This window comes from Lithobates pipiens, unplaced genomic scaffold, assembly GCF_037356315.1.
Source record: "Lithobates pipiens isolate NorthernLeopardFrog02 unplaced genomic scaffold, aLitPip1_a1.2 Scaffold_13, whole genome shotgun sequence".
Classification (NCBI taxonomy): domain Eukaryota; kingdom Metazoa; phylum Chordata; class Amphibia; order Anura; family Ranidae; genus Lithobates; species Lithobates pipiens.
The window spans coordinates 403,281,629-403,309,328 of NW_027507718.1; the positions used below are offsets into that span (position 1 = coordinate 403,281,629).

Consider the following 27,700-nt stretch of genomic DNA (forward strand, 5'->3'; position numbering starts at 1 on the left):
AGGTTGTAGGGCCATCTGTTTTGACGTGAGTGCTCTCATTAACCCTTACATACTCAGGCAGTGCACTTTGGTATTTTAGAGGCCAGGAGAAGTGCCGCTTACTGATGAAATACCTAAATGTTTTATCCTTTAGATTAATTGCTTGCTAAAGTCCACGGAAATGGCTTGATATTGCCTAATGGTTCCCAGCTCTGTATACAAAGGAGATCTGCTAACCTTCATTGAAACAAGCAGGACAGCTCTGTGAACCCAGCTAACAAACAAGGCTGCTTCCAATAAAAATTTCCTGTTTCCTTCCCCCTCCTGTGCCTGTTGCATGCTTTTTACAATACAACATTACGTGAGAGATTTCCTGCTGCATGCACCGTGCTGCATCTTCCAGAATTCCTGTTCACAATGAGATGTTATCTGCCACAATCCAATATGGAAGATATAAATCCAAAGTAAGGATTTGCAGCCCGGATGTTCTCAGGGCCAAGAATTGCTTTGCCACCACTACATCATCCATAAACCTTTGCTGCTTTAATATATTTTTAAAAACATTCACTACAAATGTGTCCTGTCCACCATAAGCATTCTTTACCAATTTAAAACTGCTCTGTGGTTTAGAAATTCCTTTAGTCTGAAATTAAAAGCAGAATATACTGTAGGGCATATCTAGTTTTCAGATTCTAAGAGAATAGCCTATTCTAAAATGTTTTATCAAATTTGGAGGAGTTTCTGTATGGCCCAGGACTAGGATATTGATAGATATGGTTTTGATGCTCTATCTCATCAGGGCTAAAGAAACGTGTAACTTTTTATAAATACCGAAAGTTAATTTTAATATTCAGGAGTTGGCAAGCAGTATTATGGATAGTAGCTTTGATTTTGATGATAGATTGTGTACCATGGCGGCTCCAGTGTGTAATTATCAGCTTCAAATTAATACTTTCATTCTTAATGGTTAACCCCCCCCCCCCCCCCCCATATTATTATTTTGTGTCTTTCTCCTCCATTCTATTCTTGGCTAAAACAAAGCAATTTGGTGTGAGTTGACTGTAGCTGTGGCAGAGGAGAATCTGATACCAACTGGTGGAAATGCTCAAGTCTTTTCCTGTTTGTACAATTGGAGAGCTTTTGTTCTACACTTTTGGCTGTAATCCATGAAGAAATTCTGTCTTGTAAATTTTTTTTTTCTTTCTTTCCTGGCTCTCTATTTTTCTTATTGAACAATTCTTTTCATGTATGTCTACAGACTGCCTAAATGGAATTCCTGGGTCTTTTCTCTTTTTATTTGTCGTAACTCCTAGAATGGGCCATTTTCAATAGTGGTGCCCATGCAGCAGTCCTACGTGCTACTTCTCATTTGTTTTTTTTACCTGAGGCAGGAGTAAACGGCAGAAAATCTGTAAATACATGTCTGTTTTAGAAGCCCCTTAATTCCTCAATTTTCTTTGACTTGTCCAAGGTGTAAATCATTTTAGCTGCAGAGCTGGAACCCCAAACCAGGGATTATTACTACAACACTTTCTGTACTGTGCAAATCCACCATGCTAATTAGGACTAAACCATTTAGAAAGACCACAATTCTGCTTTTGTAGCATTCAGTAGACTTACAAGTTAGTTGACCTTGACCTGCCTATTATTAAATATTTTAAGTGTTAAATTTGAAAGGTCAAATGTCTGAGGGTTTTTCTTTAGCCCCGAACATGATTGTGTTGGAAAATGTGAAGTGTCACATTGGCTAGTAATCGTATCCTAACCAAGTAGGTGGTAAAATTGTCTAGTCAATTGTGTCTAATTAAGTCTTTTTGTTCTGGCCCATCAAGAAAACTGAATGTAGTCAAGGCTGGATAAACATTGTGAATTTGATTGCTCACCACCTGCTTGCTTGATTAAGCAAAATGTGAAAGAGTCAGTGTTCATTTCACTCAATAGAAATTTACTTTACACCATACCACAGGCTTGGCTTAAATCCAGATTTTGACATTCCTCCTTAGAACGCTTGATATATAAAATCTGGAGGACAGATATTTGAATGGGTTACCTTCAGAAAACAATCAGATTTTTTTTTTTTATATACAAAAAATAAAAAACCCATATTGGAAAACAGTTGGTTTTTAACATTGATACACCCAGGCACATTGTACTTAATGCAATGCATTCTGTTATCAAGGTTGACATCTAGCATTTGTTTACTTCAATGGTAGGTGGTAGAAGCTACATAGAAAGAATAAATGTGGAGGGTCAAATTATCCTCCAAAGTGATCAGCGGCTCATGATTTTTCTTCAATTTGTTATAGACTGAACAAAAAGTGGAACAAGCCTTTAAACGCCAATATTTTTTTTACTTTTCTCTGCTAGTGGCATGTAAGTTATTCTGGTGCAGTGCATCCCCTAACCCCCTTTGGATGTTCATGTTTTAAACAGGGTCTTGAATTCATCAATTTGCTCTTTCCACTCTCTCCAGTCTAGTAGCCAAGGAACATTTGCTTCTGTGGAGGACAAGGTAGTGTAATGCCTAGTACCCTTGATCAGAAAATCAGACGAAAAATAACGCTTCTGAAGCAATTGTAAGAGAATCTGATCATTAGTACACAGCTTTTAAGAGTTGATATGGCAGTTCATGTGAAATGATCTGAAGGGACAAATGCAAAATAGTTTTATATGGTACCAGAACATACAATTTTCGTTTAATCAGTACAGTATTTATCTGGAAAAAAATCAGAAGACCACGCATGCTCAGACACATTAGAATACATTACATCCCTTCTGAAGTCATATTCTGTCATACAAGAATTTTCGTAACTTTGGTAACCTCTTAATTTTCAATATGAGACTAGTATGCAAAAAAAACAAAAACATTCATCTGATATTCTCATTGTGTGTATGAGGCTTTAAGTGGTTGTAAAGGCAGAAGGTTTTTCATCTTAATGCATTCAGATAAAAAACCTTAGGTGTGTAGCAGCCCTCCCTCAATACTTACCTGAGCCCAACTCTATCCAGCAATGTGCGTGACTGCCTCGACTGTCCAGGACTCTCCCTCCTGATTGGCTGGGACAGCATCATAGCGCCATTGTCTCCCACTGCTATAAATCGGTTCTCCAATCAGGAGAGAGGGGGTGGGGCCGAATGGACATACAGCGACTTGGTTAGGGTTCTCCCAAGTTCTCACAAGCTGCTTTCTCTGGGGGCACTCGACAGGAGGGAGGAGCCAGGAGCGCCGACAAGGGACCTGCGAAGAGGAGGACCTGGGCTGCTCTGTGCAAAACCACTACACAGAGCAGGTGAGTATAGCATGTTTGTTATTTTTAAAGAAAAAAAAACTGAGACTTAAGTAGCACTTTAAGTACCATTCACATTTTTGCTGAAAAATATGCACAGCTTTCTAGAGTAGTTTGTGTACTTTGTAGTTCCCGCTACACCTAATGAATGATTTTGAAGGCAACATTTTTAAGTGAAATTCTGAATACACCGTATCACTCGCACTGTATTTAAATAGTTTAATTGGCAACAATGAACCGTGAATTTAGATGCACCTACTTAAGCGAATTCACCCTCAGGCACCAGCAATAATATTTCACATGCTTTGGTAGTTTTGGCTCCTGAGAGTCCTGACATTGCTTTCAAATACTGTCTGGAATTTTTATTTTTTTTCAAACTAGTGCAATATTAAAAAACTTTGACCTTCATTCCAATGATTCAACAGACTGAATTCCTCCTTTGCCTTATCTCTGTTGTAATAGCATCCTTTCCTTTGGCATTGAAGCGAAGAATCTCTGTTCAGGCATTTTTTTTTTTCTCATTTTGTTTAAATACAAAACGTGATTTTGTATTTAAAAAAAAAAAACAAACAAACAAAAAAAAACATGGTATACTTACCTGCTCTGTGCAATAGCATTGCACAGAGCAGCTTTGATCTTCCTCTTCTTGTGTCCCCGGCCAGCCCTCCAGTCTCCTCCTCTTCTCAGTGTGCCACTATAGGAAGCTGCTTCCTATTGTGCAAGAAAACAACAACTTCTCCAGGGCTCTGGTGCCTGGATCCTCAATGCGTGATACTGACAATTTCACAAGGTAGTGTCAAAAAGTCTTGCAGCCCTCCTCAGAATATTGGGTATTCAAACGCTGGAGAAAACAAAACAAGAAAGGAGGGCGCACTGACCTAGTGCATTACCATAGACAGAGCTTTATTAAAAACAAAACCTATAGCAAAATGGCTACTCACAAACGAGTATTGATAAAAGGCATAATCAATACAGCCGGATCCGTCTCACCGAACATCAACACGCCCGGATCTGATGTCAAGTAAGTTGACCGATACCCCAACACAATACCTGACGCATTTCAGGGGAGAACCCCTTTCCTCAGAGCCCGTCTATCGGATCCGGGCTGTATTGATTATGCCTTTTATCAGTACTCGTTTGTGAGTAGCCATTTTGCTATATGTTTTGTTTTTAATAAAGCTCTGTCTATGGTAATGCACTAGGTCAGTGCGCCCTCCTTTCTTGTTTTGCTTCCTATTGTGCAACATCTATGAACCTGATCCTGAGCCGCGCTGTCTGCGTTTTATAAATGCAGACAGTGCAGCTCAGCCATGCCTCTTGCTCCTTCGTCACAAAATTTGGCTGACAGCAGGATGCAGTGGCTCACGCAGCCTCAGCAAAGCCTGTGAAAGCAAAGAGAGTTGATACAGATGGGCACGGCACTGGATCGAGTGAGGACTCGGGAAAGTATAAGGGTTGCCGAGGAGGTGACATTACTACCTAAACATTTTTTACCATAATGAAGCAAATTCATTAAGGTAACAAATGTTTTAGGCTTTGGAACTGCTTTTAAAATGTCAGCATATTGCTTTGACATTAAAAAGCATCCAGAGTTAACCAGCAGTGCCCTAAGCTGGCAACACTCAAGTAGATTTTGAATGAATGTTTGCCTGAAAATTCTCAATACATTTGATTGACTTGGCAAATGTCAATTGAAAGTGCTTCAAAAATGTGTTTTGCTTTTAGCATTCTAATTTGGAATGAATGTAAATACAAAAAAAAAACACTTTTACTCTAATTCTTGTTCATTTGAGAAAAATTCTGCTCCTTCAAATCTTACTATGGTCAAAAACCAATGCCAATTTGACCTCATTAACAATTAGAAAAATCTTAACAAATGTTCTGAAAGCTAAAAAGTTAAAATTGGGTTCGGTACAGTTTAAACTGTGCATTGTAAAAAAATAAAAATAATTTAATGTTACAAAATACTGTAGCTCATATGTTTAACACATCCATGCACCTATGTGCAGTGTGTTTACCTGCGCTATACATACGGGCACACATGCATATTTTTGTTATTTATTTTAACCACTTCCAGCCCGCCATATAGCAATGTGACGTGCGCAAAGTGGTTATGTTATCCTGACCGTATGTCGTATGTGATCAGGATAACCCGTGATCGCGCGCAGTGCACCGATCATTCATGTGATGTGATCGTTGATGTGATTTACAAACCCCAATATAACTGCTAATAAAAACATATTTTATTCCCCTATTTTAGCAGCATTTTAAAAATGTTTTATGATTATAGCAAAAAAAAAAAAAAAAAGTATTCTCGTTACTAATTTTGACCGTTTTTGCCTGGATAAGACGACATTTTCTTATATTTGGGGATAGGCAGACACCAGTTTGTTGTACGCTTTTGTGGGAACATTAACTTGATAGGCTATTTAACTTTTCCTAATATCTGAAGATGGCTCTCAAAGTGAGACATACACTTTATGGGGCACTCTGCTCTATTGGTTTTCATGTTAAAACTGCACAGCTGACCACTCATCTGTGTCTATGGGTGCTATTGAAGTAAGAAAAAAGAATGTATGATTGGGTGTCTTGGCCTATGATTCACTACTTCAAATTTTTCTTTTTTTTTTTTTCTTTTAAGCCTTGTGTTGTCCTATACAGTTCATACAAGAGCTTTGTACTCTTACTTGGGTCTTTAAATAAACATGTTTTAAAAGTCTTTAATGTAAATTCTCCAGTTATTACAAGGTTCGTCATAAATTAACATTTATTTACAAGATATTACAGCATTTTATTAATGCTTGTTGACAGCTACATCCTTAAGCAATGTCTGATTTTCATAAAACCTTTAAGCATTTGTCAGGCTGTTGAAAAAACCTGAATGATAGTCACTGTTACGGGACACGTGTATAAAATGTGATTTAGTTAATAAAGGAAATGGTGAAAAGTAATCCCCCTTTTAAAAAAGAGAAATGACCATGAATGACAATGGAGAAAGCTATGTCCCCCTTGTAGCACATTTGCATGTTAATACTGTTTCTATAGAGAGAGTTGGAGTTGTGCTAAAGAACTTGTTACTCTGCAAATCGCTAACAGTGGGGTCTCTTTCTTTTTGTTTTCTTGTAGAAATAGAAGCAAAGGAAGCATGTGATTGGCTGCGGGCAGCAGGATTTCCTCAATATGCACAACTTTATGAAGGTTGGTGTTGTATAGCATGGACATGCAATTTTTTTTTTTTTTTAAAGAACTGTATTTTTTTTTTTTTTTTAAATAGTCAAATTTTTTTGTATTGACTTTGAGAAGTATTCTCCTGTGTTTGTACTAAATCCTCACTAATATTAAATGTCTAATAAAACTGTTAAAAATTAAGTAACTTTAAATTTTGTTTAAAAAAAAAAAAAACTTGATTGGTTCTGTTTTTATCTTAGTAACTGTATAGATACATACTTTACTTTCATACTATCTATGGATCAAATGTGACCTAAGCCCCATACACACAGGCCAAATGTCAGGAGACAACATCCGGTTCAAAAAAAGGCTGGCCGACATTTGACCTGTATGTATTGTATGTCAAACGTGCATGATGGAAAACCAGCAGCCAACCGACTCCCGATCAGTGCTCTCAGCCAATGGTAGATTGATTGGAGTATTCTGGGGGGAGGGCTCGTCGGGGAAGATCGCTGAACTAACTTTGCATGGTAAGTACCTCCCGACCGGAGCTGTCTGTTTTTTTTTTTTTTGGGCAACCCAGGGGACAAAACATGGTCAGTGTGTACCTTGCTTTATCCAGACTGGTATTGTGAAACCTAAATGCATCCTGACAACCACATTGGGAGTCTCATTGACACCAGGACAGTCAGGCTTTTGTTTTTCACAAAAGACTTGTGAAATCTGATACATATTATTGTTACTCAGGGTTGGGCAATTAAAAGCAATACATGTTTTGCCTTTTTAAAAGACTGCCATGGATGGCTCAAACTTCAACCAGTTTGTGCTGAATTGAATGGAATGTGAGCTGTGGTGGCTCCAACCGTGGCTTGACAGTCTATGGAAAAATTGACTTTTGTCGAAGGAGCCAGGTGGAAGATTGAGTAGTGACTACATACAGTCAGATGCAGTTACTGAATGGGAATTCTGACAGCAACGGGTGCTGGCTGTTGGCCTGCAGAGGAGATCTCTCAATCCACATTCCAAAAGAGAAATCTACATTTGTATGGCAAACTTTAGCCTCTGAACTAGCTACAAACATGTACAGCTTCTAGCCTTTGTTTTGTTTTTTTCTTTTTTTTCTTTTGTAAGACTTTTGTGCAGACTTCACAGTATTCTCTTTTAATAGTTCTCCTCTTGTACACTTGGCATGGTTAAAGAAGAAAGCTGCTATACTGTGAGAAATAAAAGTTTTGGTCCAGCAACCGAATGATAGCATTTCAAAAATGAATTGCTACACAATAAGCATTTCTTACACAAATAATTAGTTTGACGTAAAACGGATGCATTCTTGGATCCCTGGGATGTCCAGCACAGCCAAATACCTGTAGTCCAGGTTTCGTTTCCTCTGTTGTGTCTACTCCATGTCTTCCTCATACACAAAGGATAGTGTGACACACAGAGGTGGTCGTTTTGTGTGTGTCAATGAACGTACTTGTCAGCTCTGCGGGAGAAGAAAAACCTCATTTCCTACAATTATACCCAATCATTAAAGAAACAGGCTCTTAAGTTAATAGATTGACTTGGTGGAAAACTGTTATGCAGTTTGGCGGAAGTGACTACGTTCTTGGACATTCATTCTACAGAAGTTTTTTTTTATTTTATTTTTCTTAATCTTTTGAGACCTTTTTTAAAAGTAATTTTAAGAACAGCCGAAATTCTCTAAACTGAAGGAAAGAATGGACCTTGTAAATCCTGGAAATCTTTCATGCTGGGAAGAGGTTAACAACGTCTTGTGAGCCAAAAATAACTAATAAGGGAGATGTTCTCGCAGATGTAGGTCAGTAAAGGCCACATCCCGGACAAGGCTTTAACTCTAGAGCTTTTCAATTGGTGTTCCTTTTGTTAAAAATAACTCTCTCCCATTCTATTGTTTTTTTTTCTGATTATTGAATGATAATGGAGTTTATTTCTATGTCAACCTGTATCAGAAAATATTCCTACTTTATTTTAATTGACTTAAATTTTTTATGTGACCGTAGCAACGAATTCTTAAAAAATTGCTACACACACACACACACACACACACACACACACACACACACACACACACACACACACACACACACACACACGATCTGTAGAAAGTAGCATTTGCAGGTTAATAGTGTGACTATGCTCCAGAAAAAAATATAAAATAACAGCATAAAGTAACAACAGTTTTTATGCTTTTTGCTATGCTCTAAACAGTTATTTCATGCTGTTATTTTTGTATTTCCTACATATTGAATAAACTAGAGAAATGCGCTGCAACTCCTCCATTGGACATTTTATTACTTTGACCTTGAGAGTAAAATCTTAATGTTTTTTAAATGTGTCTGCATTTGTTGTCACGTGATAGTTATGTTTTTACTGCTTCTACAGATTTGATACAGAAGATTATCATTTAAGCTAGTAAAGTTATATTTTTATACTATAGGGAGCAGCAGGTTTTTATGCTTGGAATCCTGGTAATCATAGTTTCCCATTGACCCCTGTGGTTTGAGTCTGTTAAACCTCACTAATGGTATTATCCATACTTGAATGTAAAGTTATTAAATACTTGGCTATTTTGCAAAACTGGTGAGCACGACCTCTTGTATTACACAACTTCTTAAAGAGGTTGTGTCACTATCACTAAAAGTGCCTGTACCTACCTGTGACAGCTTTCACAGCTATGTCCTAATGCTAGGCTACTCCCTTCCTCCCACCATCACCACTGCCATCATTATCGCTAGAAGTTTTGCCTGTCCATGGCGGCTGAAGGGAACATGCCACCCCTCCTTTTTATTTATTTCATGATGTTCTTTGTTACAGAGTCACTTTAAGCGGGTATTGATGTTTGCTGGAAAATTGAGAAAAAAATAGGTGCTGATGTGCAGAGTTGGTTGCAGTAGGATACTGCTGTTTTTGAATAATGCTTAAGGCTCATGTGAAAGGGCATTGTTGAATGCTACCTTTTGCATTTAAAAACAGCTCTCCTCAAATGTATGCATTTGAAGGTAAAATACAACATCCAACTGCATTTGACCTGCTTTACCTATAATACAAACCAATGTCAGCTGGACCTGCTGCATAATGCAATGCAAAGCAGGTCTAACACAGCCTAAAGCTGACCATACACTATGCAATTATTTTCCATTTCGTGAAGAACCAACCAAAATTTGCTACCTGGATAATGCTGTTGCCAACCTTCCTCCTGATTTTTCAAAGTGCTGGATGGAAAGTTATTGGCTGAGCAGCATTTGCATCCATTCAAATACAGCTGTTGTTTGGGTATTGTATTCAGACAGCCGCTGAAGCCAGTTGTCCAAATACAATAGTAGCAGTGGAAGTTTTGTCTGAGGTAAAGCATGGATTGAGTACTCAGTTTTTTGGGGTTTTTTTTTTTTGGTTTAGCCGATAGAAAAATATTTAACTGTGTATGTCTGGCCTTGGAATGTATCCATACTACACCATTAAATCCATTTCTGCAGACTTGTGTTTTGGCATGTGCATCAAGTGCATGGCAGACACAGGAAAATGAGTCTTCATGATCTTAAATAGACCCTATTATGTATGCCTCATGACTCTTAAAGTTGCATTGGCAGATAATCATAGTTGCAGTGTTCACTGTTAAAGCCATACCCAAGGTAACAGACCAGCATTCCTCATTCTTTCTAATACAGACCCTCTTTTTCTGCTGCCCCTTTCTGCACTCTCCATACAAACCTATTGCTTTGCATTATGCTTTTTCAGAGCTTGACAAATGCTTTAACCAGCTGTTTAAAGTTTGGTTACTGCCAAGTATATCACGTAAAATTCATTCTGCAGCAAAAGCTTTTCACCATCAATAAGAGGAAGTGTGAATATAGAATACCCAAACATCACATAAAAAGAAGGAAACATATGGGATGGTCGGTAAACCCGGATGGAACGCAATTACTGAAATTACTTTTACAGTTCTTTCAAAATTTTAACATTATATAAATAGAGTTGTGTATCCAGATGGGAATACTTACCAAATGAGCTATCCTTTTAAAAGAATAGAGCTAGTCTGCTTACTACGTCATAGTAATCCATGTAGCAAACAAGCAAATTCTAATCTTTCTTTTATATTTAAGATGGCTTGGTCAACCAAATAAACTTAAAGGTTAACTCCAGCCATAAAAAAAATTCTACGCATCCAAAACATTTTTTTTTTTTTAAGGAAGTAAAAATATTCCACGCACTTTTGCTGTGCTGTTACTCTGTATAGTATAGGGTGGGTGGGAAAACTTTTTTTTTTTATAGCTAAAGCGGTGTTCCACCCTACTTTAGCACTTGTTCTTAAAGGAAAGACCACCCCTTGTTTGGATTTCCTTAGTAGAACTTCCGTCCCAGTCTTGCCGAGGTGAGGTACGTCATGTCCTCTTCTGTCTCTGCCCCTTCCTCTCTACCCCCCCCCTCCCCACTGCAGTAGGAAACCGACTGTGAAACCTGAGGGCTCCAGTGCCTTCTCCCAATCCAATGTACCTATTGGCCTCAGTCGGTGGAGCTGACATCATGGGCTCCCTGGACAGTTAAGTGACCTCATTAAAAGTCAGCAGCTACAATTTTTGTAGCTGCTGACTTTAAAAAAAAATATTCAGGGTGGAACTCCGCTTTAAACCTTCTTAAGGCACATCGAGAACAAAATGGCACTCATCCGCACATATAATGCTTGTCCGCGCTTGGCATGTGAGCTCCTCTTAGTAAAAAATGGCTTCAACTTGGTTTCCTACCCATACCCCCCTTGCCCAGTAGGGACTTAATTTTCACCATGTAAAAAAAGCAAGGTTGAGCTCTGTCTTTCCTAAAACTTGTTGATAACTCCCACCCATCAGATTACAGAGCAAGTGCACCCCCACCTTAAACCTAATTTTCATACTTTATTTTACTCAGTATCTTATTTAGGTTAAAAAAAAAAAAGTTACACCTACCTGCTCTATGCACTGGTATTGCACAGAATGACACTGATCCCCCCCCCCTCTTCTGGAGTCCCCTACTTGCTTTGTCCACTCCTTTTTGTTCTCTACATGCCCCCATAGCAAGCCGCTTGCTATGGGGTCAAATGTGGGCTTGCTAAATGATCTGGGCTCTGTGTGTCCATAGACACACAAAGCCCACCCTTCTCACTGTTTTTGATTGACAGCAGCAGGAGCCAATGGCTTCCACAGCTATCAAGCTGTCCTGTGAGACCAGCCCTGCTGCAGATGGGCAAAACGCTGAATCGATACAGGACTTGGGTAAGAGTTTAGGGAGGAAGCAAACTAGTGAGAGATTTTTTTACCTTAATGCAGGTAATGCAAGGTAAAAACCTTCTCACGTTAAAATCACTTTAGGATAGTTAACAGTCAAAAAATGCAGCACTCTACGAGGAAATATACTAGATGTTGCAGTGCACAGGAGGGCGCTCGGGCTACAATGACCTCACGACAGCAAGTAATCAGCAAATTCCAATAGAAGAAGCTGGCACTCCAAATCCTTAGTAAATGGTTTATTAGGTACATGTAAGAGGGCACAAGGGGCTAACATTACGGCACAACCACCTTGATCACAGCTGATTTCCAGAATTGTAAATATTGTAGAAGGGATTTATTTTTCTTTAATTTACTGAAAAATGTTCATAAATTAGTTGGGGAGGAGGTTGCTCTTTTATTTGGTGCATCAAAATCTGTAGGAAAATAGAAATTAGCAACATTGGTGTCATTTTCAATTAAAATAGTAGTTCTAAGCTGTAGTTGCCTTCTAGTGCTTGACAGGTTAAAGCGGAGGTTCACACAAAAAAGGAACCTCCTCTTTTTGGAACCCCCCCGGTGTCACATTTGGCACCTTTCAGGGGGAGGGGTATGCAGATACCTGTATATTACAGACATTTGCACCCACTACTGGAAAAAGACTCCTGCGGGAGTCACACCCCTTCCCTCCGCTGTCTCCTGGGAAACGCACAGGTCCCAGGAGATAGCGGGGGACCAGTAAGGATGCACAGCGTCACTCGTGCATGCGCAGTAGGGAACCAGGAAGTGAAGCCACAACGCTTCACTTCCTTATTCCCTCACCGAGGATGGCGGCAGCAGTTGTCGAGAGCCGAGCGATTGATCGGCTTCAGCTGCCGACATCGCTGGACCCTGGGACAGGTAAGTGTCCATTTATTAAGTCAGCAGCTGCAGTATTTGTAGCTGGTGGCTAGAGATAATTTTTTTTTTTTTTTTTTTTTTTTTTTTTTTTTTTTAGGCGGACCTCCTCTTTAACTTCCTTTTGTGGCGTTCAATTGCTGAAAACATTACTATAAATTATAATCATGCACGTGAGATTTATTATAGCTGGTTACCAGAAAAGTAAGGCAGACCAGTAGATTATTCAGACCTCTTAATAATCTGGCCTTTTTTATTAATTTCCTCCTACACTTGTCCCCATTGCGCTATGCAATTCTTTTCACCTAATAGGTACGTCTTCTAGAATTCTACACCAGCTAACAGTCAAAAGTTGTAGTTCAGTTACATCTGGAGCCCTAAAGGTTGTCTACACCCTGTGCTAGAATTTTTTCCAAGCTAGTCCCACTTGTGTGGTAAATAATTGATTGCTGATTGTTTTGTTTTGCAAGATACTGGGAACATGTGGTCACACTGGGCAAATATTTATCTCCAAGTAGGATATATAGCATCATATTAAGCTTTGATCCTTTGCAGATGTTTTAAATTCAGCTGGCTTGTTCCTTTTCTTTTGGCTTTTATCTTTTGCTTTGCCCAGCTTCAATGACCTTTCCACCGTGTCCCATGTGAGTTTTATCAAGGCTGCATGTAAAGGCGCCATCCTTATGAAGTTATGCCTTAGCAGTGGTATTTGAGATGGCACCAGCCATCATTTATCTTGGAGTTTTTTCCTACTTTTCTCTTTCATAGTTGTGTCCAGGAAGCATCTGGTTCCTTTAACTCTTTACAGCATTATAAAGTTCTCACTTAAAGTTGTCATTACTTGGGAAATACATCTTCATTTTAAGGGAGCACACTAGGTGCAGAAAAGGTGGCAGAAAAAAAATGCTCATAAAAGCTCATATTGCCCAAAAGTTTAAGGGAGTTTCTGGGCATTTTGCTTTTACAAGCATTTTTTTTTTTTTTCCAAAACCTTCTCCTCTGCTCATTTTTTAATGTACGCTTAAAAATGCAAACGCTCCTAAACACCACATTTATGAGCATTAAGTGTTTTTTTTTCTGCTTGCAAACTTCTCTCAAAAACACATACAGTAGAGATTTTTTTTTTTTCTACCTCTAAACGCCCCAATGTGCATGGACCTATAGGATAACATTGAGATGATTCTACAGGCAGGATAAAAAAAAAAACCTGCAGAACTCCTGTAGAAGCAGCATTTTTTAATCCCAGTGTGCATGGACCCCAAATGTGTGTGTGTTTTTTTTTTTTTCTTTCCAACATAGTCATAGACAATCATTTCAGAGTACACACTTGACCAAAGGATCTTGTAGAGCTGCTGATACCTTTTACAAATACATAAAAATTCCTATATGTGCTTCGAATTAGGAATTTGATAAAATGATGATGGGCAGCTGTCTGCCTGAGAACAATAGATGAGCAGATTTGCCTGTCATTTATATTGCCTGAACTCACCAAGCGATATAGAATAGGTTAACACATTCTTTCCCTTTTTCTCATCTAAAGAAGGAATGGGCTACAAATTGGAAAAGACATATTGGGTTGTCAGATCTGAGAGTCTGCTGTCACATGCTCCCCTGGTGGACAGTGCAAATGGCTGTGCTGAAATATTGTGCAGGCATAGTCTACGGTTGTCACTTGTCCATCAGTGTGGAACAATGGAGTATCAAAGTGCATACATGTAGACAGGAAGTGGCTAAAAGGGGCTGCTGGAGAGGGGCAACGCTAAAATTGTATTTTGTAAAGAAAGAGAAAACATGACCATTGTTTGCATGATCCTTTTGAAGACTAAATGTCACCCAGTCAGGATTTAGATCTACTTTAAAGCAGTAAAATGCAAGGTCTGCTTACGTTTTTGGAAACCCTCTTGTCTTTTGCAAATGACCTGCTACCATAAAAGGTACCTGTGAAGAAAAAGTTAGGGCTTAAGAAGCCCAAAGATGACCATGGATGGAAGGAAAGCATATCACTCAGTTCCCTCATCAACATAAACAATGTTAATGGGGGAATGCCTTCCACAACACCATTATGTTCTGCCGGCAGTGGGAGACGAGGAACCTTCCCAGCCAGCAGAGCATGATTATTGCTAGCTGCTATAGCTGACGATGGTAATAGCATTTCAAAAATCCAACAGGCTGGTTGTACCCAAGTCTGTGGATGGGTACAGTCAGCCTGCCCATAAATAGATTAAATCTCAGCTGATTCGTTCCATGTATGGTCACCTTTATACTTGCCTCACCCTAATCTGCCCAGGATGCCTATGCAAGGAGCACACCCCTTCCATTTAGGCTAGATCCAGGGCACAGCTGACTTGGGAGTCTTTAGTGTGAAATTTTGCTTGCGCTGCATTACCCTCGAATCTTCCAGGAGGGACAATGATGTCACACCCAATAATGTGAAAAGTGGGGGTAAGGGAAATATAAATCCTATATTATCTTATTTTTTTCTTTGTATAGAGATATTTTACACCTAGGGGGGTGTGGGTTTTTTTTTTTTTTTTTTATTTTTTTTTATGGATTTGAATATTTTGTGCAATCCTTTACATTTAATATCTGAGGGACAAGATCCATCTTTTAAGATACTTTATTTTTTGTTTATCTGTCCCTCATTCAGATCTTCTGTTTCCCATCGACATCTCTGCAGTGAAGAAGGACCATGATTTCCTGGATAGAGATGCAATCGAAGCCTTATGCAGGTTGGTACTAATGGAATGACAGAGTTTTTTCATATATATATTTGATTAAAGTCAAGTTTCCAAGTTGGAGCCCTTTCACACTATGCCGCCCTGGGCGTCAGCGGTAAAGCAACGCTATCTTTAGCAGCACTTTACCGTGGTTTTAGCGGAGCTATTCGGCCGCTAGCATGGCGGTTTTAACCCCCCCCCCCCCGCTAGCAGCCGAAAAGAGGTTTAATCCACCTGCAAAATGCCACCCCGTTATAGCATTTCAGTGAGGAGGAGCGGTGGCAGGACTGCTGGCAGCACTTTTTCTGCTGCCCTCCCAGCGCACACGGGCTTTCACACTGGAGTGGAGCCGCTGTGTTAGGGCGGTTTGCAGGCGCTATTTTTAATGCTATAGCGCCTGCAAAATGCCCCCAGAAAGGGGTCTGATCTCTCTTACCTTATATTGACACTGGTTATTGACTTTTTTGCTGATAGAAGATGGACTGATACTTGGCGCAATATAACTAAGTTATTACACCACATACAGATAATCCTAACAAGAAGTAAAATAGCAAAATGTTCCAACATAAACCAGTAATATGGGCTGAAAGCAAAATTTCTTAGTGGTGGCCATAATTGGCCAAGTTTATTTATTTCAGGTACTTTTACCACGTGCAGAGCCCACCAGGAAGCCAGCGCAGCACTGTGCTAATTACAGCCAGTGAGACATTGTCCCGATCTCTGCAGCCACGCATCGGGAAATGTCTCACTGCCTGTGATTAGCGAAGACCTCCTTGCGGGCTCTGAAGTGGAGCATGCTAACACGCTGGAGCTCATCCTTAACTTGTATAGCGTCATCAATTTACGCAGCACTTTACATATACATTGTACATTCACATCAGTCCCTACCCTCAAGGAGCTTACACTCTAAGGTCCCTAACTCACATTCATACATACTAGGACATTTTTTAGACCGGATCTAATTAACCTACCAGCATGTTTTTGGAGTGTGGGAGGAGACCGGAGTACCCAGAGGAAACCCACGCAGGCACAGGGAGAACATACAACCTCCAGGCAGGTAGTGTCATGGTTGGGATTCGAACCAGCGACCCTTTTTACTGCTAGGAGAAAGTGCTATTCATTACACCACTGTGCTGTCCCTGTGTATAGCTTCTAAATTACTCTCCAAGCAAAAACAAACTTAAATATAACACTGACAATTCTGTTTTAATTGATGCCTTTTATGGTCACTCATTTGTTAACCATGCATAACACAGCATCTTACCAGGGCGTTTTTTGGAAATGGAAGGCATTTGTTCATATTATCACTACAGCTGTTTAACCAGGTTTTAAATTGTACTAACCTTACCTTTTTATTAGCGCGCTGTCTGCATTATAGTAAAAGACTAATTTCATGTGTATTTGTAGAAACCAACAATCCCCACAGGGAAAGAATGTTAAAAGTCCGGTAGCTTTTCAGGCATACATTTACGGAGTAGAATAGTTTCATTGCCTAATGGCTATAAAGAAGTAGCCGGTCATGTGCCTTAAGATGATCTGTGTGCAAACTCTCCAAGAATGCCTGAGCAATGACCTAAGGTGTCCCATATTGAAAACTGCTGACCCTTGTCACACAAAGGCATAAAAAAGTATTTGTGTTTGGTTTTAGTTCTTCTGTCATAAATTAAGTTCATTAGCCAAAGCCCCTCAACAGACTTTGTTTTTTAATACAGTGCTGACTGTGATGGTGCTTTTGGCTTTACCTAATCCCTTGCTAGCTACATTTAAAAACTGCTACCGACTGTTCCATAAATATTTTTAGATAATATATTGAAAGCTAATTTGGGTTTTATTCGTATTGCATTGCAATGTTCAGATTTGGTATTCAAGTCACAGACACATCTATCCTTTTTAAAGATCTCATTTAATTCAACTGTTGGGAGATGAAAACCACCTACATTCATCTCATAGCAATCTGGCATCTCCACTCAACCAATTAGTCTTTTTAGCCTCATGTAATTGGTCTGGAATATTCTGTGAAGTTCTTGGGTTTTTCTTGCCTGATGGAATGAAATGACCAAATACACTATATCATACATTCTAGGGAGCTTATCTAACATGATTTGCCTCATGAACTTCAATGTTGGGTAAAATTAGCACTTTTAATGGCTTTGTTATAACCTCCTTCTTCCCTTTTTTTTATTTTTATTTTATTTTTATTTTTTTTTTGAATCCTAGACTTTTGATAGTAAAGCGTAGTTGGCATACTAGCTAGACTTGTATGCATTAGTTATTAAAAGGGATTTTTTTATTTATTTTTTTAAGACCATGCACAGGCGTTTCCTGTGCTCATCACTTGCTAGTATGAGACTGTTGACAGAGCTTGGGGAACCCCAAAAGAAGTAGGTCTCCCTTTTTTATGATGATGCTGAGCCAAATTCATAGTTGGAGACTGCAGTTCATTCCTCATTTTGTACTGATCTTTCCTGTCTACTTGATCTGTTTTTTTGGGGGGGGGTTTGTTTTGTTTTTTTACAAAGATTAGGGAATTCTGACTAAATGTCTCCACTAATGTTTAGGAGAGACTCGTGTTTCTTCGGAGCTGCCCGGACAATACTGAAGGTCACAAAAAGACAACATGCTTCCCTTGTTTTGTTCTTTTGGTACCCATAAAATGTGACAGACCAGAAATGTAATCTGGGCAGACATGGTTTTTCTTGTAACTGACACCAGGCGTATCAGACATATTTTAACTTGGATTTCCAGAACTATTCAGTTACACTTGCAACAGTAAAAGTTTATCTTCCTTGGAAACAGACTGGGCCGTATCTTTTTTTCAGCCAACTGTGCAGTTTGGTTGTGTAGACACATTAATATAAAAGTCTTGCAGAGATTAGATGGCCTTATCAGCAAGACTGAAGATTCTCTACTGCAGATCAAAGTTATCGTGCAGGTTGTGGAAGCGAATTGTGTGCAGCTGGATGGGACTAGATAATTCCAGTTGTTCAAACATCATACATTGTTATATTTCTGTTGCCTTGTACAGCTGAGGGAAGGTTAAATAACATATGTGGTTTAAGATTTGTTTTTTCTTTTTTTTCTTTTTTACTTTTGTGCTTTTTATGGCTTGCATAGCTATTCCTCTGTTTAAGAATATGAATGAATTAGTGTGGAATTGTTATTCATTTTCAAGTGGTAAGAACTACCTCACATGACAGGCCAGACATAGTTTTGCTGTACCCCAAATATTTCCTTTCAAAATCTTGGCAAGGAGTGTTGATTGCTTATTTTTTTTAACGTAGTCAAATTAAATCCTGTTTAATTTGTTAATAAACGACCTGGAGGATAGGATAAACAGTTTAATCTCAGTATTTGAGGAAGATACGAAGCTAAGCAGGGCAAAAACTTCTCTGCAGGATGTGGAAACCTTACAAAAAGATCTGAACAAATTAATGGGGTGGGCAACTGCATGGCAAATGAGGTTCAATGTAGAAATATGTAAAATAATGCATTTGGGTGGCAAAAATATGAATGCAATCTATACATGGGGGGGGAACCTCTGGGGGAATCTAAGATGGAAAAGGACATGGGGGTCCTAGTAGATGATGGGCTCAGCAATGGCATGCAATGCCAAGCTGCTGCTAACAAAGCAAACATAATGTTGGCATGCATTAAAAAGAGCATCAACTCCAGAGATAAAACGATAATTCTCCCACTCTGCCGGACTCTGGTCTGGCCACGCCTAGAGAATGCTGTCCAGTTCCTAGGCACCAGTCCTCAGGAAGGATGTACTGGAAATGGAGCAAGTACAAAGAAGGGCAACAAAGCTAATAAAGGGTCTGGAGGATATTAGTTATAAGGAAAGATTGCGAACACTGAACTTATTCTCTCTGGAGAAGAGACGCTTGAGAGGGGATAAGATTTCAATTTACAAATACCATACTGGTGACCCCACAATAGGGATCAAACTTTTTTGCGGAAGGGAGTTTAACAAGACACGTGGCCACTCATTAAAATTAGAAGAAAAAAGGTTTAACCTTAAACTGTAAGATCAGCAAGGATGTGGAATTCCCTTCCACAGGCGGTGATCTCAGTGGGGAGCATCCATAGTTTCAAGAAACTATTAGATAAGCACCTGAACGACCACAACATAGAGGGCTATACAAGGTAATATTGACATATAATCGCACACATTGGTTGGACTTGATGGTTTTTTTTTCGACCTCACCTACTATGTAACAGTGACGCACAAAGCACAGCCCCCTAAAGAAACAAATTGGATGTCCACTGTTGTAATCAGAATAAAGAAATAGGATTTGTTGCTTGGTCTGTGTTGCAGCACTTTTCATGCTCTCACTGGAATTATACTCACCGCAAACTACTGATGTGACATCTGCTTTTTTGTCATGCTTAGCTGGTGCAGGAAACCCAAATAGAAAGAGCTGCTGGACAGCAGATGCTTGTCAGGTGACCTTTATAGCAGCAAATTGGAAGAACTTACATGCAGAAGCTACTGTGCATCCATATGTCAGCCAAGCCACTGAACAAGAACAGCTGGGCACAGTTTTAAGTAAACCCATGATATTGAAAATATCTGCGTGGCCATTGCCAGGCTTTGGGGCTGTCCTCTCAAATCATAGTGTTTCTACCACTGACCTCCAAGTCAAGTATACAAGGAGGGAGTCTAGACTTTTTAGACAGTGGCTCTATGATTGTTCAAATCAGGTTCAAATCAGGTAAAAAAAAATCTCCTAAACCTGTACGGTTTAGGAGATTTTCCCCTCGGTATGCGCCGCTGACTGCAGCAGCGCATGCGCACAAGGGGTTTCTCGGCTGAAAGTCTGGCAGTGGCCAGACCTGGCCGGCATGAAATCTCCCACGCGCATGCGCGGGAGTGACGATATCGCGGCTCCGGCCACTCACAGCGCCGGAGCCGCGATACCCGGAAGAAACGCAGAGGGAGCATGTCAGCTCCCTCGGCGTGGATCGGGCCAGATGTCGGGGCCTCGTTCTAAGGTAAGTATTTCATAATGAGCTAGTATGCGGTGCATACTAGCTCATTATGCCTTTTTCTTTGCAGGTGATAAAAAATAATTAGCGGATTTACTACCGCTTTAAGACAGACAGATCTAGGCAGTCACCATCATAGGTCCAGTCTTCATAACAGTAATGCAAATAAAAATAAGTTCTAATTTGTTCATGGTGAAATTTAAGGAGATATGCTTTAAAAAAAACAATGTTCTACATTTTTCAATGTGGTGAATATGGGATTCCATAAATGCCAGATCTGTTGAATTCAGATGAAAGGGGTTGTGTAGCATTTGACTATCTCAAGTTGGAAGCAATCAGCTTATCTAATTATAACATTTCCATTAGAGAATAAAAGCAGTCTTAACAAGTATGTCACGTGCAGCTCTCCCCTAAAGCAAAAAGTTTATTGCAAGAACTCATTAACGTTTACAGCACTGACCAGGTTATCAGATAGTAATAGGTCAGCACTAGCTGGTCATCCCATCTTCCGCTCATTGAACACAATATACTTGGTATGATCAAGGAAATAAGGATATGTTCAGTGTAGAGCCAAGCAACTCATCCACGTTCTATTTTAACGATTACTTAGCCTTTTAAAAAGCATTAAAAGGGCCTTTTTTCTGCTGTGCATACCAAATGCATTTTTGAAATAGTTTGTATATATTTGGCAGGGGAAAAAACATGAATCAACCACACAACTTGTTTGCTTAGGATTTAGCATTTGGATGTTTAAATGTGGAAGAAAGGCCAGTCTGTACTTTTTGTGAGTATCCTATGTATCCTAGAGACTGACGACTTGGGGCCAACATTTTCTCTGTACAAAATGAAAATGTTTCCCTGTGATAAATGAACATGTTTGTAGATGCTAAAGTGTGGCATTTAAACATATCTAAAGGACAAGCGTACATTTATTAAGTATTTTTTTCATATATTTTATTAATACAGAACTGATAAAAAACTTGTCAAGGGTCCAGTCTTATCTCTGTCCCTGTATATTTCATTTTAAAACCAGCCACCTCCCAGCTCTGATCTCCACATCTCCATATCCTAAGTATCTTCCTAATCCCATATATAGCAGCACTCAAACTGGGTGACTGGTAGCCAATCAGGTCTGTTGCATTCCAGTGTGTTGACTAGGAATGTGCTGATAGGAGGTGAGAGCAGAGGGAAGACCTTGACAGTCTGCTTGCTGCTCTTTCAATGTCCAGTTAGTAAGTTGTTGCACTGAAGAAGGGACACCACTGTATTTCTTTACAGCTCCTTCCGTCTAGAACATTACCAAAGTGGTGTTAGTCACATGGGCTGTGTAAATCTCCGGACTGGATGTACACAAATACAAATCCTTTTTGGTCATCTTTGTATCCAGTTATTTGCCTGGAGTTGAGCTGTAACTTAATACAGTAGCGCTGAATATATATAGGTAAATTTACATGTTCACCCAAAAGTGATAATCCAAGCTCAGTTTTTTCTCTGGTGGTGGATGCACGTTTATTTATTTCTTTTAGATTTGATCAGATAATATGCAGTCAATTTCATCAAATTTTCATTAAGACTTTTTTATTCACTTTGTAAAATTAAAATAAAACAAATACGTGTAGTATACTACACGTTACAAACATCACTTTTTTACATGCATTCAAATTGAACCATGTGTGGTCACCATAAAGAGTAGATGCTGGACAAGTGATTAGTAATCACAATACCAAGTTAGAAACCCGTCTTGATGGATTTGTCCAACATTACTTCAGATATCCTCATAACATTTCACCTACTAAAAAAGCGTGAACGTATAAACCTTTGTACTGCAAGGACCTTTGTATTTGTGGCCAGTATAAAAGCAACACAGTCCTACTACTCACTTACTGACCACTAATATTCTCCTGAGGTTCAGTACGGAGAAACATCATGGATGATTTCTTGGAAGTAAAAGTAGTAACATTTTTGAACAAAAAACAGCTTTGTGAATTTTGCAATTTAATCTCCTGTTAAATGCAACTAGGACTTACTTGGCCAGTTAGATATACAAATCCTGTAGCAGCATACCTCTGAACTTGATGGCAAAATATGAGAAGTTAAGGAGTATAAAGAGCACTGTAAGCTGTGTAGTGTGTATTCATTGTAAAGAATTTAAACCAATGCCTGTTTGCCTTCTCGTACAAAGATGATATTAAGATTTTTGCTAGTCCAGCATATTTTATCTGTAAATGGAGTGAGATTTCCTTGAACATAGGGCTGCTTATTTTGGCAATTGCTCAGGTTTTTTTTGTTTTGTTGTTTTTTTTTTTTTTTTTTTTTAGAATAGTCTTAAAGGGGATTTGTATTGCCAGTTACCTCCTAGCTAATAAGAAATAAGGAGCTTTTTTGAAGTAATTTGCATAGCTACATGTTTGAGTGTGCATTTAAAAGCAGGCATTTTAGTTGTACAGACGTTCTATTTTAAATGCTGTAGAAAAAACCCAAAAAATGTTACCTACTAAGTGTGTTATGCCAAAATATTTTTGAGGGTTTTTTTTATTTTTTTGGCGGGATTTTTTAGTTGCCCTCTGGGAGATGGATTAGGTGTCATGTAAATATTTTATTTAATAAAATAATACTTTTCTATATTCTTTTAAAAAAAATCCACCTAGCATAGCATAGAGAGCAAGCATTGTATATTTATATCTTTTAATTATTTTGCAGGCGGCTGAACACTCTGAATAAGTGTGCAGTGATGAAACTTGAAATCAGCCCGAACAGAAAAAGGGTAAGTTTTACAAAAAGGTTTAAAACCATTGATAGCCTTTTTAATGAAGAATGTAACCTCTCCATATTACGGTCAGCTAGTTAATTGGTGGTTCCCTTTACAAGTGATAATCCATTTTAGATTGAAATGCAAATGAAATGGCTTGTCACGTTTGAAATCGCCTTCTAATTTTACAAGAATCTTAATGAACCCTCTGAAGATAAGGAGATGTTTTTAATTCAAGTTGGGAGGAGGGGGTATGGGGGTAATACACCAGTGGAAGCACAGCAGGAAGATGGAAACTTCAAATTACATATACGATCTAAATGGCTTCCAGTTAGGTGTAAACGATAAGCAAAACTAAAATGTATATCAAAATGATGTCCTGTTTTTTTTCCCGTTGACCAGTTTTGTGGGTGAGGTTAAAGGATGATTGCTTAAACAAATATCATAGTAGAGCATAGATTGTTAAGAACAAATATTCTCTTATCCGAACAAGTATTCATGAGGCCTTTCTAACATTTACAAAGTGTGTGATCATAGTATTTTTTACATATATCTAGAGCCAAAACATTTTTTTATTTTTTTTATTTTTTTATTTTGCTTCGAGTAGAGCGAGATTAAAACTCATGTGAGTTGTGTCATCTGTGTTCCATTGGGTAATTTTTTTTCTTTACTTTTAATCCTTCACATGCAGAAGCAAGTGAGAGGAAATCCCCTCTTAGATGGTTGTCACAGGAGCCAATTTTTACCTTGGAAGAGTTCCCCTCCATTCCATTTCTGGTAATGGCTCAGAATTTTGGATTTTCCCTATATTCCTGTCCTGGTAAAAGTAGTCCCAAGGACCAATTTAGCAGTTTCTCCTAGTGGGGGAAATTTGTGTTTTAGATGCTATTCAGATGACTAAGGTCCTAACTAACTGTTCGTAATTAAATACTTAACTTTCCGGGACAAATGTAGTCAGTATGTGGATGTTTTTTCTGGCTTTGTAGCTGGTTATAAAGGTAAAATATTTTTTTACCATAATGCATTCTAACTTCTCTGCATTAAGGTACAAAAACCTTTCAATTGTTGCTCCCCCCCTTGCCACAACTAAATACTCACCTGAGCCCGATCTCAATCCAGCACTGCATGTCTGCTGCAGCTATTCTCCCCTCTCCCCAGTCTCAAAGACTTAACCATTGGCTCCTGCTGCTGTTACTCAAAACCTGTGAGCTGCAAATGGGGCTGAGACGGGCTATGTGTCTGAATCAACACAAATAGCCCTGCTCAGAATCAAGCACATACAAGTGGCCCCATAGGAAGTAGCTTCCAAAGGGATCACACAAAATGGGCACCCAAAATAGTAAAACTATTCCAGAGAGCAGGTAAGTATGACATGTTTGTTATTTTGATGCAAAAAAAATGAGTTATGATCACTTCAATGTAGCCTCTAATACATTGGCTGTTGATATTAGTTGTAGTGGGTAGTTCTGGTACAGATCAATACTTTCTCTGCAAGCCATTCTCATCTAGTCAATAAGAGATCCCTTTTTTTAACAAGGTTTCAGTAATCCTACTTTTTGTATGTGTGTGTATATGTATGTGTGTGTGTATATGTAATAAATATATATATATATATATATATATATATATATATATATATATATATATGTGTGTGTGTGTGTATATGTTATAGAACATCTATTTACTATAGACATCAGTGTTTTTTTTTGTTGTTTTTTTTCTAATTTTCATTTATTTTTTTCCTCCTGCTCGCTACAGAGTGAAGATTCAGATGAAGATGAGCCTTGTGCAATCAGTGGTAAATGGACATTCCAGAGGGACAGCAAGAGGTGGTCGCGATTGGAAGAACTTGATGTGTTTCAGGGACATAAAGCATTACTTGGAGAATCACACCAGCTGGCAAATGCAGCAAGCCAAGACAGCATTTTAACAGATTTAAGTGAACACCAAGAAGTTTCTTCCATTCACAGTACCAGCAGTGACAGCCAAAGAGCACATGTTCCCAGTGAGGCAAGCAACACAAGAACAAACTCCGTTGTCAGTGTATGTTCATCTGGAAACCTTTTTGCCAATGATGACTCATTTGGTAGCCTTCCATCACCGAAAGAACTTTCCAGTTTTAATTTCAACATCAAAGCAAATGAAAAGAACTCAAGGTCTAGAACAAAGAGCCTTCTAAAGAGAATGGAAAGTCTTAAAATCAAAACGTCTCACAGCAAAAAGAAATCTCAGGCTAAAACTGGTATAACAATAAGCGAACCTATCTTACAAGAAGGCGTTGATGACGATAAGCTAAAACAACTCAACTGTGTGGAAATTTCTTCTTTGAATGGAAATCATATCAATGCCCCAAAAGTCCGTAAGAGGAGTATTTCAAACTCCACACAGACAAGCAGCAGTAGTAGTCAGTCTGAGACCAGCAGTGCAGTCAGCACCCCTAGTCCAGTTACAAGAACACGAAGCTTAAGCGCATGCCACAAGAGAGTTGGAATGTACCTAGAAGGCTTTGATCCATTCAACCAATCAACTTTCAGTGATGTTCTGGAGCAAAACTTTAAGAACCAGAGTTTTGGTGAGGATGTTTTTTTTATTCCTGACGACCACAAACCTGGAACCTTTCCCAAAGCACTTTCTAATGGAAATTTGTCTCCTACGGACAGCAGTTCTTTAAGCTGGAGAAACGGCAGTTTTCATGGACATGACTTCACAAGGGAAAACAGCGTCACCAGCGTCAACAGTTGCAAAAGTTCTTTCAGCAGCAGAAGGCGCAATTCTTGTTGTTCTGAAGGTAACCGCTTGAGTATCTATGACAATGTCCCAGGCACTTTTTTGTACTCCAGTAACAGTGATATGGCTGATCTGGAAAGTGAGGATATTTTTCCAGAGTTGGATGACATCTTATATCATGTAAAAGGAATGCAGAGGATAGTCAACCAGTGGACAGAGAAATTTTATGATGAGGGAGATTCAGATTCTGCTCTAGACTCTGTGTCTCCTTGCCCTTCTTCTCCAAAGCAGATCCTTTTAGATATTGATAATGACTGCAGTGTGCTTAGTGATCTGGACAGCACTGGGAACTCGTTGAACGAATGTGATGAGACAACAGTAATCCAAGGAAGGAGAGATTCTGGAGTGGCATCCTTGACCCGATCCAACAGGTGGGTTGTGTGTGTTTTTTTTGGGTTTTTTTTTCACATTGATTATCAGTAGCTGGCTAATACTCTAAATCATCTTATGTGTTGTATTAAGCTACTTTAAAACGGATTTCCTGGTAAACCACTAATTACTCAAATAACAAACCTAGATTATAAAAGAGGCTATTTTGCCTGCCAATGTATTTCTATTTCTGTCCACCTGGTTCTGAGATTTATATGGCTCTGGAAGGGGAGGAAATCTCTCTGCTGCAGTTTAGGTAGCAGTTACAGATCTCCTTCCCACTTTCTGCCTGTAGCTGGACAACGAATGGAGAAGCAGCAGATGGAAGTCTGTCGCTGTGCTCTTTCCTCTGATCGGCACTGCTACTGCACATCTCATTGGCTCTTCATGCTGCCTTACTCTTCTCAGTCTGAGTGTTGTGACAGATTACGTTGCACTAAGGAACCCTGCTTTGCCAAGTGCTGTCGCCTCCTGGTATTTCAGTCCACCTATTCTTCTGCTGTACATGGACACTCTTTGATTAAACTCTGTTGGTGGAGTAAAACATTATAAACAAGCTAGAAATCCTGAGTGTGATGTCACTTGCAGTCTCAACATATAGACTTGTGGTCTGGAATAGTGTGCTGCTGTGCGGTTTTTCCTCCTTACCTATCTTAAGCAGACCAGTTTAATGACTAAATCATCTGCCATTTTTGCAAAGATTACCAGGAGCAAAAATACCCTTTGCACAGAGAGAGTGCAGTATCTGTTTCTCATGAAAATGAACAGTCGCAAAATTTTTGAATATAGGATTTGAGCACTCTGTGCCACCCATAACCTACCTTTTAGATACTAATGTTCAGATCTGTCACACTGGTAGGAGAAAAGTAGACATGATAGTAAAGAAAACATTGCTGCCTTGTGCTCAAAATTTTATAGACTCATAGTGCTCATAGGCAGTAAGGACTTTCTTGAATTAATCTGTACATAATTGGGCAGCATAATTGGGCAGCAATCAGAAAAGGCTGCCCCTTCAACAAAATCATTAAAACTTGGATTGCTGAACAGCAATAAACTACCAATTATGTTCATACAAATACGGGTCGGGTGTGATGGGCTTTGCATTCTGTTTAGTAGAGCAAAAGGAGGAAACTCGCATGTGTTGGAAGGTATACTTGCTTTTCTTGGAGCTTGGTAATCCTTTGGTACAGCAACAAATATAATCAGTCATTCTTCCAAGAAAGCTACCTACACATGTGTAACATTAGTCTTGAATGAAGTTTAGAATATGTGGAACACTAACTTGACTAAAAGCAGATGTTTCTCATAGGGCTAATTGTAACATGCATACATATGCTGTTAAAAGTGGAACTGTTTATAAGTCTTGTGTGAAATATGTGAAACCAGGGTTATCTGTCAGGAAAGCATCATGACCTTGCTCACTTGACTTCCTGTTTGCAGAACAGGAATTGATAGTGTACCGCCAGGAAGAACAAAGTGGGACCTCCTTGACGATGAACAAAT

At 39.0% G+C, this 27,700-nt stretch overlaps 1 protein-coding gene across 5 annotated transcripts in view; it reads left to right on the forward strand.

Annotated features, from left to right (window-relative positions):
* DLC1 (DLC1 Rho GTPase activating protein) overlaps positions 1 to 27,700 on the forward strand; it is a 539,422-nt gene that overhangs the window by 496,079 nt on the left and 15,643 nt on the right. For all 5 annotated transcript variants that reach the window (XM_077477428.1, XM_077477432.1, XM_077477429.1 and 2 more), the window contains 4 exons: positions 6,393 to 6,464; positions 15,234 to 15,315; positions 22,993 to 23,056; positions 24,800 to 26,199. In XM_077477428.1, the coding sequence (XP_077333554.1) occupies positions 6,393 to 6,464; positions 15,234 to 15,315; positions 22,993 to 23,056; positions 24,800 to 26,199 (1,618 nt within the window). The remainder of the gene's footprint in view (positions 1 to 6,392; positions 6,465 to 15,233; positions 15,316 to 22,992; positions 23,057 to 24,799; positions 26,200 to 27,700) is intronic.